This window comes from Acipenser ruthenus, chromosome 49 (assembly GCF_902713425.1).
Source record: "Acipenser ruthenus chromosome 49, fAciRut3.2 maternal haplotype, whole genome shotgun sequence".
Classification (NCBI taxonomy): domain Eukaryota; kingdom Metazoa; phylum Chordata; class Actinopteri; order Acipenseriformes; family Acipenseridae; genus Acipenser; species Acipenser ruthenus.
The window spans coordinates 7328166-7343918 of record NC_081237.1 but is presented as its reverse complement, the minus strand read 5'-3'; the positions used below and the strand labels follow the sequence as shown (position 1 = coordinate 7343918).

General features: G+C 42.4%; 2 protein-coding genes across 2 annotated transcripts in view; one reads left to right on the top strand and one right to left on the bottom strand.

Moving 5' to 3' along the window:
- Nucleotides 1–1724: 1724 nt before the first annotated feature.
- LOC117401400 (angiopoietin-related protein 4) lies at nt 1725–9881 on the bottom strand. Its single transcript, XM_034002063.3, has 7 exons — nt 9289–9881; nt 7884–7994; nt 7669–7768; nt 4145–4258; nt 3935–4030; nt 3542–3820; nt 1725–3312 (listed from the first exon to the last, which is right to left on the bottom strand). The coding sequence occupies exons 1-7, from the start codon at nt 9802–9804 to the stop codon at nt 3128–3130; spliced, it is 1401 nt and encodes a 466-aa protein (XP_033857954.3). The 5' UTR covers nt 9805–9881; the 3' UTR covers nt 1725–3127.
- Nucleotides 5140–15753, top strand: part of LOC117966220 (KN motif and ankyrin repeat domain-containing protein 3-like) — a 33486-nt gene continuing 22872 nt past the window's right edge. Inside the window, exon 1 of the mRNA XM_059014752.1 lies at nt 5140–5209. The gene's annotated coding sequence lies outside the window, so the exon portion shown is untranslated. The remainder of the gene's footprint in view (nt 5210–15753) is intronic.

Below are 15753 nucleotides of genomic sequence, written 5' to 3'. Positions count from 1 at the left end.
CTTTTTTTGTGCCTGAACATTGCTTGTGTTGTAAAAGTAAATGCAAAAAATGAAATGTGAGGATTCTGAGTTCCCCCTCGGGGCGGGGAGGGGGGTGGTACACAAATTCATTTTGAGAATCAACTAGAAATGAGGTTCTTGTCTGAAGCAGATTTTGAAGTTGGGTGCTACTGTCATGCAGGGTGCTAGTTGTTTCCACGCATTAAGGTGATTAAATAAGAAGACCCCAAGCCAAGGGCATCCTCCGGAGTGACATAAACACAGGACGGAACATTCTGTTTAAATTACCAGAACAGTGCATGAAACAAGCAAACAAACGAACAAGCCAAGTTCAAAGCTCCAAGCTCTGCTGGAATGGGGACCTGTCGACGCAAGGTTGGAACACTTGTTAGCCAATGAGATTGCTCTTTTCGTGGTCAGTGTCGTTCAAGATATGCAGGTCAATAGATACTGCAAATTAGTCTCGAGTTACCCATTGAACATGAATTGCAGTACAAGAGTCAGGCACTAGAGGGAGCTGTCTGATTGATACATAAGAACTTGTCATAAGGAAAGCGAGTCTGAGCAGAAACCAGGCGCTTTCAGAAGCAGAAGCAGTTTTTTTGAGGGGTTAGATGCATTTACTCCTGTCACACACACACACACACACACACACACACACACACACACACACACACACATATATATATATATATATATATATATATATATATATATATATATATATATATATATATAAAATAAATCCATATTTTTAAGGCATTTCAAGTTACGTGTTAAATATAAAAGTATAGGGATTTTTTTTTTTTTTAAGTTGTAAAGGGTTTAGTTAAGGGGGATTTTGAGAAAGGGTTTTTTTGGGTTTTTTTAACTGACTATCTTTAACCTTTTTTTAATATCCTCCAGCGCCTGAATGCGTCTAGTCTGGAGAGTCCCAGAACGGCTTCCATTGCCCGTAACCTTTTCTGTTTCTTTCGGTGATTGATGATGAGCCAGCTGGACGAAAAGGACACGGGATTCAGCACCGCGGGGAGGAATCTACAAATCTGGATGTCACACGGGCTCCGGGACCTAAAGGGTTAAGTCATTTTCCACACAGCGTGATTCACTGAAGGCTCGATTTAATTTATCAAGCGAGGAAGTATCCACACTTCAACACCTGGCCCCGAATCCTCCCCGCAGGGTGGGGCGGTTCAATACCCCGATGAAAACTATAGATATATTTTTTATTAGTCACTGAGCAGAAATATTCTTTCTTTTAATTAGATTGTAGAAAAGGCGCAATGCAAGTCTGTGCAGAAAGAGATTCCTCAAGGTCCTTTCTAAGACTCGACAAAAAATAATTCAGGGTTATAGGCTGACGTCCATTCCATACCTCATACTCCACAGCTGTGGTCAAAGGTTTTCATCACCCCGTGGAAAACAACCCATTTTGCTTCATAAAGTCGAATGAAACCTGCTTAATAATGTTACGTTAATATATTGAATTACACACCGCTTTGTAGTTTTCCCCATATAATTAACATAAAACCGACCAATGGAAAAATGTGACTCAAAACTTACATTATTATTCAGTAAATAAGATCCACAGGTAGAAAGTGAAGGAAGTCTGTATTCACCCTGTTTGTTTTGTGTGTTTCATATATCCTTAGTCTTGTAATAAGAGTTATTTCAGTTGGGTATCAGAAAAATATCTTTGAAAACAGACACATGAAACACTGATATATATTTTTAGATTTTTTTTATTGTAATTGATTTCGTTTTTTTTTTTTTTTTTTTGAAGCTCAGAAAAGTTGAATTCACTGTAGAAAACTATATATAAATTACAAAAAGAGTAAAGAAACACTTAACTTTTTACAACATTTAAATAAAAAATAAAAAAAACACAAATAACCACAACAACAACTGTACAAATAGCTTAAGCACTTGACATTTACAAAGATGGAATGCTCAAAGCTGTTGACCGCTCTCTATTTCCAGGTACGGGGGTGCAGAACAGGTCTTCTGGACGCAGTCAATGTGACTGAACATGAAAACGCCAGCTGTATGAAGCAGAGGAACGACAGCTCCGTGCCGGTGACACCCACAGGACATCTTTAAACTCCACCGTCCCTGCAGTATATCATTGTGCGCATGCCCAATGCGTTTAAAGCGATTCCAGCGTGAACGTGTGCCACCTTTTTCGGAAGCCGCTCGCGCTTTTGAGAACCTGGAACTGCAAATACGGCTCAGCGAATGCCACTGCGGTGCCGACACTTAGGGCATCTTTATAATATACCTTAAGGTTCTTACCTATAGCTCGCAATTCAAGGACACATTTGACCTTGAAGCTGGCGTATAAACCCGTCCCCTCAGAAAAAAACAATACAATAATTACAGTAAAACTTTGTGCGTTTATCTGTCTTAGAGACCCCCCCACCCCTCCCCCGTTTTTTTTATTTTTTTTGTTTTTTACAGGCAATACCAAACCTATAAATATCATGTTTACTGCCATGTAGTTTTCTTGTGCATGTAGGGAATTGAATTGACGGCGCAGTGTAAGTACACACTGCGTACTTCCACTGTGCTTAGTGCTGTGTAACAGTAATAACCTGTGGGAAATCCATGCAACAGTCGTAAATTGGCATTAATGTTATAAAAATGTAACGAATTGACCGCCGATGCATGTCGTTTTAGCTGACAGACCGTGAACTAGCATTGACACGGTGAAACAAAAACGAGAGACAAATAATACAATACTGCATTGTTCCGTTGCATTCTCTTTCAAAAAACAAAAGTTTTAAAAAGCTTTGGAAATGTAAAGTTAAACAAACAAACAAACAAAAAAAAACAACAACCCCAGCTCGTCCCTGTCTCTTTCCATTCAAAATCGGGATGTCACGTTAAGAGAAGGCCCAGTTTTATTTGGTCTCTGTTTCCAAGCTAGCCATGAAACAGCACTGATCCCCTCCCCTCCCTCGGTCTCCTTCCTCTCTGGCACTGAAAATGTCTTCAGTCTTTGGTTCTGAGGCAGTGCGCCTAGCTGGTGTTTTCAAGTCTGTAAACTGTCTTTAGCGCTGGGAGCTGACGTGTGTACTCAGTGGTGCAGTTCCATAAGCGCCCAGCAGAGGGCGCTGTCCCCCTCGCTCTACGAGGAGTTGTACTCTTTCTCGGCGGGAGCGATCTTCATGACGGTAGATTTCAGCGGGTAGTAGCGCCCTCTCCAGGTCTTCCAGAACATGCCCTGCTTCCTCGCGTGTCTCTGGCGCGGAACGCTGCTGAAATATTTACCGTTAAGGTTGGCACGTCCGCAGTTACTGAACCACCAACCACCTGGGAGAGAAGGAAGGGAGTTTGGTTAGGGTTTGACGCTTAAAGTAAAAAACCATAATAATAACGCTTGTGTTGATGTACTTTTACCTTTATGACTATGCTAGCCAAAATAGAAGTTGCTTTTTTAAAAATAAATAAATAAATAAATTATGTGCTCAAAGCTGTCTGTTACTCATCAGGAAATCCCTTCACCGACCGAAATGTGTGCAAGTAGGTGTGTTTGCCGTACCTGTGAGATGCTTTGCGCAGTTGATGTCTGATTTGAGGTCGCTGTCTCGGTCGCGGGTGGAGAAAGGAAGCCCGCTGGAGTCTGTGCTCAGAGCGTTCTCCAGGTTCCCTGGCGCCCCCTCCTGGAGGTGAAGGGTGTAGCTGCTCTCCTCTCCTCCCAGTCTGAAGGAATACTCGACGGACTGGACTTGGTTGTTCCAGTCAGTCAGCTGCACATGCAGAACGTAGCCCCCTTGTCTTGACAGGGCGTGGATCTGCTCCAAACCCAGCCAGAACTCTCCTGGAAAAAGAACGAAAGATTAACCTCAGACCGTGACACAGCGAGGGGAGGTTTACTCAAAAAAATACAGTGACGCCAAGGGCTGTTCGAGTCCGAGAAAGTGTTAATATTTACCATTCAGAGTGCCGAACCCGTTCTTGTACGCCTGCCAGAGCTGGTCAAAATCTACAGCCCCGTCCTGACGCCTCTGAATCACTGTCCACCCGCCTTCTGTTGGTAAAGAGGGTGAAAATTGGGATTTAGTTTTTGCTTACTCTCGTTTTTGTTGCAATAGATAATTTCTTGGTGGAAGTGTTTTACGCAGCAAAGCAAACGCATCATTACCTGCTGTCATTTCGCAGTAGGCCTGGAATGGCTGTGAAGCCTGGGGCTGGATTTTGTAGACGCCGCTGAGCCTCTGGCCTCTCAGAAACAGCATGTGGCAGTCAGCGGGGAGCTCTGCGGAACAAAAAATACATTCAAATCTCTAGTATTTCTTTCTAAAAATGGGAAACAAAAGAAAATATGTCATCTATACAGGTACATGATTTATAAAAAGTGCTTGCTAAGTTGTTTGTAAGAGGCTATCCTTCTAATGAACCAGCAAGTCATATCTTGAACTAGTCACACACAAAAGGTTAATAAAATGTGTGAGCTTAGCGTCCCGGTTAACAGCATGTTGTTTACAGTGAAGAGGTCTGGAACTGGGGCAGGTCACAGTATTTTTTGTTTGTTGGGTTTTTGTTTGACTTTCGCTCCCAATAAGTCAATATTTAAATACAAATCGTAGTTTGTTTGTGTTTTTTTGCCCGCGCGCGGCGCTGTCTTTTTGATCTGTGTACTTTGCACTTTCTGTGCCAGCGAGGAACTTGTTTGTGCACCTCGGTTCAAAAGTCCTACTTTCAGAAGACGACAAAGTGTTCCTGGAAGCTTCAGGGTTTGGAGAAACCAAAAAAAAACAAGCTTGCACAGAGAGCACAAGTTTAAAAGGGAGAGGGGAGGACGGTGGTGAACTGTTACCGAGTTTCTCATAGTCAAAACAAACCAAATGAAATCGGACCGGTCAGGCTACAGATTGTACAGCGCCTCAGATTGCAGAACTCCGTTAGACTGTTATTGTACGAGTTACATTCTGGACCCGCCCCGCGGCGTTCTTCCAGAGAAATGCAAGGCTGGCAAGATTAGTGTCTCCCTGTAGTAAACATGCACTCTCCCCTCCTCCCCCTCTCTCCTAACTGACAGAGAAGCACAACAATACATTCCTCAGGCTCCCGGAACCAGGTCTCTGCATGTTCACGTGAAACCCTGCCTGCCTCTCTCCTCACACAGCGTGCTCTCCTTGAGTGGAGGTCGTTATAGAGGGTATGCAAGGAAGCAGCCGCACTGCTACCACATGCCAGGGCTCTACTGGTAAGCTAGTGGCATGTGGTGGGATTTTATGTCTGTAATACATACCAAATATGGTATGAAGAGGCCTTTTTTTAAAAGCCACATTTATTACATTTTCAAAAAATGTAATTATAAAAAAAATAATAATAATAATAATAAGAAGAAACCTAGGTTAGAAAAATGTGTGTGTGTGTGTGTGTGTCTATATGTGTATAAACTTCAAAATATTAGGAATAATATGCAATGTAGCATTTTTTAGAATTTCAGAGAAGTGCTGATACTTTGAATGCATGTTTGGATAGAAGGAGTGATGTCATTCATGTTGATCTTGCAGCTTTGCTGTTGATCTGGAACCATCCAGTCTGATTTCAAGTCTATTCCCATAGCGATGTCTTTAGACTCAATACAAACCCTGGCTTGTGCTCTCCTGTAGAGGGGAGGGGGTGAATTTCCATGTGTGTGTGATGCTGGGAATACAGATTCCATCCCAAAAAGGGGGGAGGGTGGGTAACCTTTAGCATACTTTGGCGTCACAGCAGCTGGAATAGATGTGTGTGTGGGGGGGGGGGGGGGGCGGAACTAGAGGAAAGGTTATGCATTCTTGGGGTGCCGGGGAGGAGGGGGGGGTATGACTGCGGCAGAACAAAAGAAGTCTGTACAAGGTTTTCAAGCTTAAATTAGAAAAACACTTTTTCTTAGCCTTCAGGACGCGTGAACTTTCCCTTACTTGGCTCCGAACCCCCCACCCCCCCCTCCCCTCCCCTCTAAGAAACCTGTTGCTTTGTGTTCAGTATTACACTCTTCAGTTTGTGCTGGTTCCTGGCATTCTGACTCTCTTATGATTGTCCTGCTGCTCCCTGCTTGAGACGAGAGTGCCCTTTCCCCGACTTGGCTGCGTGCCTGAAAGACTCTGTTTCTCTTCTTACCGCATTCTGTGACTCAGCCTGACGTCATGTGACCATAAAGACTTAGAATTTGGCGTTCGGCAGTCCGGCTGCACTGTGCTGTGGATGTGGAGGTGTTACCTTTCACACGGTTACAGTCTGAGCGAGGCTGAAGCACAGGGTCAACCTGAATGAATCGAGCGCTTTAAAACTGACCAAATGCTACGCGGACCCAATTCAAAGCCATCCGTAACATGATTTTATTTTCGGCGCGCCAATATTTACATGCTGTTAAAATTAAACTAAAATGCCTTTAAAAAAAATAAATGATACGTTTTAATGATAAACCATCCGGGTCAGTTAGAATTTTCTTTGTTAAACAAAAAAAAAAAAGTTGAAAAATGTCAATGTAGCGTTTGCATTTGGACCAGCGTTTTTGTCTGATTTCTTGGAAATCTGTGATATACGCCTGTACAGTATGTATATTTATTTAGAATTAGCTTCCCTTTTCATTGATAAGAGGAAACAAACCCAGCCTGTTCTGCTCAGCAGTGGCGCGGTGTGGTGTGGTTTGCAGTGTGCCGGTAATTATTTCATTGACTAGGAAGGAAGAAGCGGTTTGAGAAATCTAGGATTTTGTTTAGTTTTTTCCGAGAATTCACTTTTCACCCAGCTGGAGCGAAGTCTAGTTCTTGTTTCCTTGAAAATTAAATGATGGGTCAGTGTCAGTTTTACGTGCTAGCTGTGGTTAGGCGCTTCACTGTTCTCCAGCCAGTTTCGTTGGGTTTCAACTCTCCCCTATATGGCTCACTTCCATCGCCCCGAGTCTGAATGAAGCCATTGATTATGATTGTTGCTGGGTACAGCACAAGAGGCTTTGTGTCCAGCCTGGCACGACATGGAATCTACCATAGCGTGATCACGAGGTGGGGGCAGACACACTGCCAGGCTTGGGAGCCAAGCAGCTATACCGACTTTAAAGGTCACTTCTGACCCCTCTAGTTTATGAGGGTTGTGTTTTCCTGCTACACTTTCCATCTCAAACAGATGAAAGTCACTGCATTCTAGTCCTGTTAAATGAACCGCAATGCATCAACTAAAAAGATGATTTTTAAATGAATTCACTCCACTGACGTACAGATTAAATGAACAGCTCGTTAACTACTGGAAGTGGATGCTGTTCTGACAGCCAGCCCCCCTCCTACCCCCTCGTCCTCCCCTCCTCCTCCCCTCCTTCACATCCCAAGTCTGAACCTTCCCTCACACGCTCAACTTTCCCCTAGTTGGCAGCCTGCCAGCAAGGAGATCCTGCTGAATCAGGTCCTTTCCGATTCCAGCGGGTTCCGAAAAGCTTTGGAACGTCCGACTGCTGAGCCGGGAGAAAAAGCCGGAGTAATTGGACAAGGAGTCCTGATCCGTACATTACAGAGTCTCACTAAGTGTGCAACGTTTGTCATAATAGAAGGTCAGACAATCCCAAACAACTCAGCAGCACTTCCATGTGTTAACCTGAAGAAGTTCTAGCTGGGTTGCAGCTGTGCCAGCCACAGTGGTAGTGGTCTGTATTGGTTTATAACATCTTAGATCTTGACTTACCACTGGAATCAGCTTGCTCCGTGCTGGTGATCTGAGTCTCTTCTTCTTTGTGTCTCAGAATGGTCTTCAGCTTTGGGCTTGCAGCTTTCTGTTGCTCCAGCTGCAATACAGAACAGCAACATGGTCAGACACCTAGTGGACTAGAACTACTGCTAAATGCGCTTAAGAAGCAGTGGGCTAGAAATCAGGGAAACTGCAGCTGCGACTTGTCGTACCTGACTCTGGAGGTTCCTGATGCGTCCGTTCTGCTTGTCCAGCTTGTCTTGCTGTTGTTTGATTCTCTCCACCAGCTCGTCAATGCGCCTGTTCTGTGCTTCCAGGAGTTTCTGAAAAAAAGGGAGACAACTTTAGACCCTCTGCTCATATCATCTGGTGAAAATCTTTCCAATTAAAATAAACAAAAACAAACAAACAAAACAAAACATTTTGAATGGCTGAATCTAGGATGCCTTTGTTTTGCTCAAATAAGCTTGTTGACAGTGTCTCTAGTAATTAGGAAATGGGGCAAGTGACATGCTAACAGTGACCACCATGAAAACGACATGATGTCCAAGTGAGGCAAAACAAAAGGCTGAAACCCTGACTGAGGCCGTTTCCATTCCAGCGTGTGCCTCCATTCCTTTCACACAGTTTCCAGTCTACAAGGCTGTTGCATAACAAGAAGCAATCTGCAGATTCTTGTCCTGCGACGCTGAACAGCAGTCTAGCTGCTGCGGCTCTCCTCCTCTCCCTGCTTGGTTTAAATCAACACACTGGATTTTGCTCTGAGACACTGCCTTTATGTATTAATTCTACACCATTAGCGTTTCAAACACTGTGGCTTATAGAAAGCCCTTTCTTTCCTTATAGCTTTTGTGTAACTGTTCAAACCTGGCAGCAGAACAAATGCTATAGTACAGTATAGTAACTCTGTCCAGAAGCCCTCGAACCTGTTATTTTGCTCAACCTGTCAGTACAGTATTTTTAACTCTGTCCAGAAGCCCTTGAGTCTGTTCTTTTGCTGAGCTTGCCAGCTCCTGTTTTTTGTTCTAGCCCTGCATTCTGCACGTACTCCATGCACAGTGTGGTCTCCTCACACTGACATCATGCTTTCCTGCAAGCTCTACGTGCTGAACTGAATGTCTTTCAAGCACTGGGTTCCCTCATTTAGCCTCATGTTGACCTACACTTCCCTTTTATAAACCATAGCAGTAAAACAGTCAATGATAATGCAGAAGACTAAGCAGTCGTTTCACACTGAGCCTCAGTGAGTGATCTGTCTCAGTTAAACGTTTCTATTAAATAAACATGCTTCTCTTACAGTGTGCACAAGGTAAAGGCTACTGGATTCGCACAACTGTACACCTGCTTGTTTTGGATAACACTGTGCGTCAAGAAATGTACATACTAAATCAATGTTTTTTTTGGGATGCAACAAAGTTGTATCATGCTGAAACATTAACAATGTTCTTTTCCCTTTTGAAAAGACAAGCTGGTAGCAGAGCACGCCGCAATGCTGGCTAATCTATGTTCTTCTAAGCCAGTGCAATTCCAGAAATCAAGGTAGTTGTTTGATATGCCTCACAGCTAATCAATATCAAACCCTTTCTCAGCGTAGCAGTATATGAAGGTCGGACTCACCTGCACGGTATGGATGTCGCTGCTGCTGCTGCTGCTGCTGCTCACACTGGCATTGCTGAGCCCTGAACCTTGTGCCTGCAGGAGCCCGTCTGCCTTCTCCTCAAGCTGGCGCACCCTCCCCTCCTCCTTCTCCATCTGCTCGGCTCTCTGCTTCAGCTCAGCCGAGACGCTGAGAACCAGACTCTCCCTCTCCTCCAGCCTCCGAGCTCTCGCCTTCAGGACCTCGCCTTCCTCTTGCAGTCTCTGCGTCTGTCTGCTCAGCTCAGCCACCGTGCCATTGAAGGAGCTCATCTTGGCCGTGATGTCCTTAATCTGGCCCTTGGTCTTGTCCACGTGCTCCTTGAGTCCGTGGCCCAGCTGCAGCAGCCCATGGGCGATCACGTTGACCTCGTCCCAGGAGGCGTATTGCACCTTGTTCTCCTTGGCTTTCCTTTCAAAACCGGGGAAGCCGACGGCTGCCTCCATCAGGACGGCCATGCAAAGCGCCAAGGCTGCCAACGTCAGCTTCATCTTCATCTTCTCAGTTTTATCTTTTTGTTTTGTTGCAGCTGTAAGCTCTTTCTGCCTGTCTCGAGCAAGTCAGCTGTGCTAGGTTTGGCTCTCTGTTGTACAAAGCCTTCCACCCAGCCTTATATACACTTCGACCTAAGGCTGGTGTGCACAGTGAACACTCCTGGTTGGCTGCTTAGCTAGGAGGTGGGAGGGACCCTCTAGACGCTCTCGGGTTTCCAAAGGGCTTGCGTTCTATTAACTCTTTGTGTTCAGTGTACAATTGCGTGTCTGATGCAATACAGTGTACATTAAGATAAAGGACAAAGGGAAAGCTGTTGTACACATCTTGAGATCCTACAATAGCTGCTCTTAACCTTGGTCCCTGGGAGTGCAAATCCCACGTGCCGGTGAATTGTCAGTCATTATTACATGTAACAAAATAAAGGAGAGTGTCCTCAGTGTAGATGGATCAATATAACCAGCAGCAGCAGGGTAAGAGGAAGGGAGGGGTGGAATCTGGTTTCATGTCTACAGGCTCTCAGTGGCACCCCAACAGCACTCAACAGGGCTTTCATGTTCATTACTTTGCATATTTATAAAATAAAGAAGCTGCTCACTTATGTGTATTATATATGCATTTATGAACAAACTGCATGTGAATGCACATTATAAAGTATATGCATTTATGTAACAGGTGTAGTAAAAGTACTTCATGAGGCGTGGATAGCCTTCTACACAGATACTCGAGTAGTAAAGCTAAGGTAGGTTATGTATTTAAATCATATGCGCAGAATAGATCTATAGAACCAGTGCTGGTGCTAATAGTACGGTAGTTTTTCAGTGTCGAACAGAAATAAAAACATTTCCTGATACAATTAATTTAAAGTTGTAGGTTTTATAAACTGTTCAGTACTTGTTAAAAAAAAATGATAAAGCAATACTTACTACCCCCTAAATGTTGATAATATTTCATATATCTATTTATTATCACATGACACATGCTGTTAACCAGCACAGAATACTGATTTCGGGACTCGTGGATATTTGCCATTGTTAACTATCTTAACATCTAGTTCTATAATATTAATTTAGAAAAAGATTGCCACAGAGGGAAACGATAAAACATATGGAACAAAGCAATACATTACTTTCACAATAAAGATACCATCGAAATGGAAGCTAAAACTGAGATAATTATAACCCATCATATCTTTAATATAAACAATATCAATACATGTTTAAAGTTCTACTTTATAAATGTGACGCACCTTTATGATTTAATATTGAACATCACACAGTAGCCACTTGGCCAAATATAATGATCATGCTAGATACATGCTCTGTACATGCGGAGTCTCCAGGATGCCAGCTGTGCTTCACGCCCGTGTCCAGAGAGCTTTGAATAATACGCTGTGGAGCCTCAGTGTGAGAAGTAGAGGAAAGTTCATACAGCCAGAATGCGGTTATTACTTCTTGATCCCAGGCATGTTGCTGCCAGCAGCAGTAACGTCTCAACAGGAAGGAATGCGTAACACATGATTAACCCTTTCCAGGACACGTTGCATCAGACATCTCTTGGAGCTCTTGCAAACATCCAGCATATACAGCTATGGCCAAACTGTTTGCATCGCCCCGTAGAATGCATTTTGCTACGTGAAGTCTAATGAAACCTGCTGAATAATGTTACGTTAACATATTGAATTACACACCGCTGTGCAGTTCTCCATAGACTTAACGAAAATAAAAAAAAAGTTGATAAATGTGACATTATAACTATGAAATACTGTACTATTATAATGACTTCCGGTAGACACTTGCAATATAATTTTGTAGTTTCTTTGATTACATGATGTTCATAAAGTTTTTTTTTTTTTTTTTTTTTTTAAATAACTTTATGCAAAAATTATTGGTGATGCAAAACTTTTGGCCACAGCTGTATAAGCGATGTTGCAATGAGTATAGAATATATTTCAGTTCACAGAAGCGTCTGTGCTGGGGTCATTTTTATGCATCTTTAGCATGTGGTTGCTTAGCTTTGATAAACAAATAGTGCAGATGACTGGGGTGGAGGTCATTCTAATGTTGTTTGCTAGTTTCCAGTGTGAGTAATCAAATTCTTTATTATTGAATGCTGCATGTATACACCCAGTTTTGAAAACACTTCTTCAATTATTTTGTGAAAGCGTTTCATGTTGCATATGTTGCATGTTATTTGACCCCCTGAGAACGAAACAGCTTTCAGAACGCAGATTAAAGATTTTCTTTCTGCACTGATCTGTAACAAACAACACCTTTACAGGTCATAAAATCTTACATTTGCACAAGCTACATTTAAATGGGCCTTTAGAGAAAGGGAAACGGGTGGTTTGGGTTGTGAATTTACACATTTGGAACTGTATTGGGCAGCAGTAATTCATCATGAACTGATTTTGTAGTTTCATACGTTATGAGATCGCTAGCGCAAGCCCTGTTTCTGTACAGTGTGTGCTGTTGAGAATTAAGAGTCCACACCCTGCTCTGAGAACATGCCGGATCAGCCTCCATCACATCTGACACGTACAGTGAGCGCCCCTCCAAGGGAGGCCTGGGCATCGTCATCATTCCGATGCAATGCTGGAACAGGCAGAGTGCCCAGCGGTGCTGCACGGAACACAGGCAATAGCTGAGTCCTGCCTCCTGCACTGCCCTGTGTCTGATCTCAGTCCCGCACAGGACAAACGTCTGTGTGCAGATCTGTCAGAGAGACTTATAGGGCCAGATTTACGAAACACAGACATAAACAGCTTTGAATGGAAATCCGAGGACTCCGGCACGCCCCTGTGTTGTTGTAACAAAAGCTGGTGTGGGTGTGGGTGTGGGGTTTATTGTAATTTATTGTACTAACGTAACAGGGCGCCATTTTAAATAATGTGAGTAGTTTCAAAACTGAAATCTTGAACTTCTTTAGTCTCAGACAAACCTGCTGATGTGTGGGTAGTTTCATTCTGAGTTAATATCTTTGTTGTCTATGTATGATTTATTGTGATCTGCCTCGATCGTTCATATATATATACTGTATATATATAAATAAATACATTCATAAACAGAATTCCAATTTTATGAAATAAATGCAAACTATAACCTTACAACTGTTACATGCAATTCAACTTAAGCACACTCAAGTAACTCCTCTTGTATCTAGTTTAGACCGCGTTGGCTGCCTCTCAGATTCCCAGCACTGAGCGCTCTGTACTCGTTTTGGGTTTGTACAAAGAGGTTTGTGTTTGTCTCAGTCTATGTTATGTGTGTTGGACTTTGAGTATATATTTGCCTTGTGCAGAATGTGCCCAAGGCTGTGCGTAAGAGAAAAGTCAAAACAGGCATTCGCTCACTGCTGTGGAATTTTCCATTAAAAAAAAAATAAAAATCTCAGTTTAATAGTAATATACATTGCTTTACACATCAGGAACCTTTGTGTAATGAGTGGAAGGAGTGCAGGAGGCTCTCTCAAGGTCCGCTTGCCTTGGACCCCTTTCTTCCTTCCGATCTTCCTTGCATCATTTTCCACCTCCTCTTCCCTTCTCTGCCCTCTGTCTCGCTTTCTGGGTCACTGTGTAAAAGGTCAGGCTTGTGCATCATGCGTCGCTGAAATGCACCTGTAGGTGGCTAGGGGGCGCTGTGGTTTGCCCCCTCTGCTGGGCAGAGCCCCCTTGGATTAACTCCCCACCCCCTTCCCTGGGGGATGAAAATCCCTGATAGGAATCAAATGGGTTAATAGTCTATTTGGGATCATAAAAAGACTGTTCTGCCTGTACTATGAAATGCTTGGCATGCTTTGCGATAAGAAGATGTCATTTATATAACAGCAGCATCAGCTGAGATCTTTACTTTGACAGGTTCCCAAAGAGAAAGAGCCTTGTGCGCGTTATTTTAAAATGGTGAACCTGTTCGTACAAGATCCTGCCGAGGTTTCCAAAGATTGTATTTAAATATGTTTTTAATAAGAAGACAAAGCCACAGAACTACCAACTGTATTTATTTAGCCAGGATAAGTTCATGCATGTGTAGAGAAATCTGTAGCAGCTGTTTGAACCGGAACAGGGAGCTCACTGATGCAAAGCAGGGTGTGAGTGACAGCCAGTGTTCTCAAGATGTGTGACCTTTCACCCAGTTACAGGAAAGAAACGTGCCTTGATTCCTGAAGCATCAGAAAGCATGATGCTGGCTCCCAATATCTGTTGGAGGGCAATGTATGTTATTATAATTTGTCTGTCAAAACTCTCTCTCGCTCTCTCTCTCTATCTATCTATCTATCTATCTATATATATATATATATATATATATATATATATATATATATATATATATATATATATATATAACGTGCGAATATGATGTTTTTGCAAGTTTAGAAATGTGCAATGGAAAAGGATGAAAGCTATTATTATTATTATTATTATTATTATTATTATTATTATTATTTTTAGTGATCGCTGCCTTTAATAAAAAAAAAAATAAAAAAAAACTTTATGTAAAATTCAGAAAATGAAGTGGAAACTTTCTCTTCATGTTTTTAACCTGCTGAAGTCTGCGGCTTGCTTATAAAAGGAACTCTGTTGTCTATGGAGGAAGAGGAAAGGTGCTAGAAACTTTTTTGGACAGTACATTGTTCCAATAAAGAGTATCAGCTTCAACATTTGTCTTCTTTTCAACTGTTTGGTTTGATTTTTAAGACCCATTCTTTCCCCCCTTGGAGAATCTTTAACATACTGAACATGAGTTTGACAGTTTGGGGCGTTAATTCAGTCTTATCAACGAGCTGAATTCGGTTATAACCTAAAACTTTGACTGCCTTCCTAGAGTATTAAAGAGGGTATTTAACCACGTTTACAGTCAGACTCTAACCTCCCTAACCCCCTACCCACTTCGTTCTCTAATGTGCTTATGTGGTCTTTATTCTCCTGTTTAGGACTCTTATATCACAGTGGGCAGGGTTAGCTATCGAATAGCAAGGGGTTTATTTCCAGCAAACTGTTGCCAGCGTGGGCTGTTGGATAATACAACAGGCTTCCGCCTGCGTTACAGCTATTATGATAACATAAAAAAGGTCAGGTGACAAAATTAGCTGGGAGAGCAAGCCTGTGATATTATAGAAAAATACCTTCAGAGAGTGCCAGGGCATACAGCCAGGCTCCTAGCCGGACACTGAGATTATTGTTCAGAGTCACGATAACTAAAAAGCCTCCATTATGTGCAGTATTTCATGTAGGCTTAATTTATGTTGCCAGATCTCATGAAATATGCAGACATTTGTGTTAATGTTTTATAATGTGGAAAATGTTAGATGCGGTATTATTGAAGAGATGTGTCATCTACCTTTTTCAAATTTTTTATTTCCTACCCGTTTCATGTGTGTTCTGAATAATTGATCGTTGCCGCGTCTTCATGCAAACAAGTTAGAAGTTAGATATTTTGTCAAATTATATTCAATACAATACTGAAAAATGGGTTCCGCGTGACACTGGAGGTACAGTCATTTATGGCTGAATGCTTTACAGAAAAGAAAAAAGGTGCCTCTGAGAATTCAGTTGATATCCGCTAAACATAGAAACGACAAAGCAGCAACTGAAGCCAAAACACAACTAAAGAATGTCTTGGTATCAAACATTAGATTCGGAAACGCAGCACGACGGAGCCTGGACTGTACAATGAGAATCACTAACAAAATAGAAAGAAAAAAACCAACGCTTAAAGTACAAAGGAATTTAAGTTAAGTTTTAAGTGACTGCCAGGTCGAGTAGAACAGTCACGTAATCACCAGACTAGTAGGAGGCACAGCGGCTGGATAATCAGGAAGGACAGGAACCGCACAAACAAATCTGTGAAAGCAATCCCTTTTTTGGGCAATTTTAATTGCAAGAATAAATCAATCATTTAATTGCAAGAATAAACCAAAACGTTGCGTGCGAACAGACTTCTGAGCTCTATAAAGCT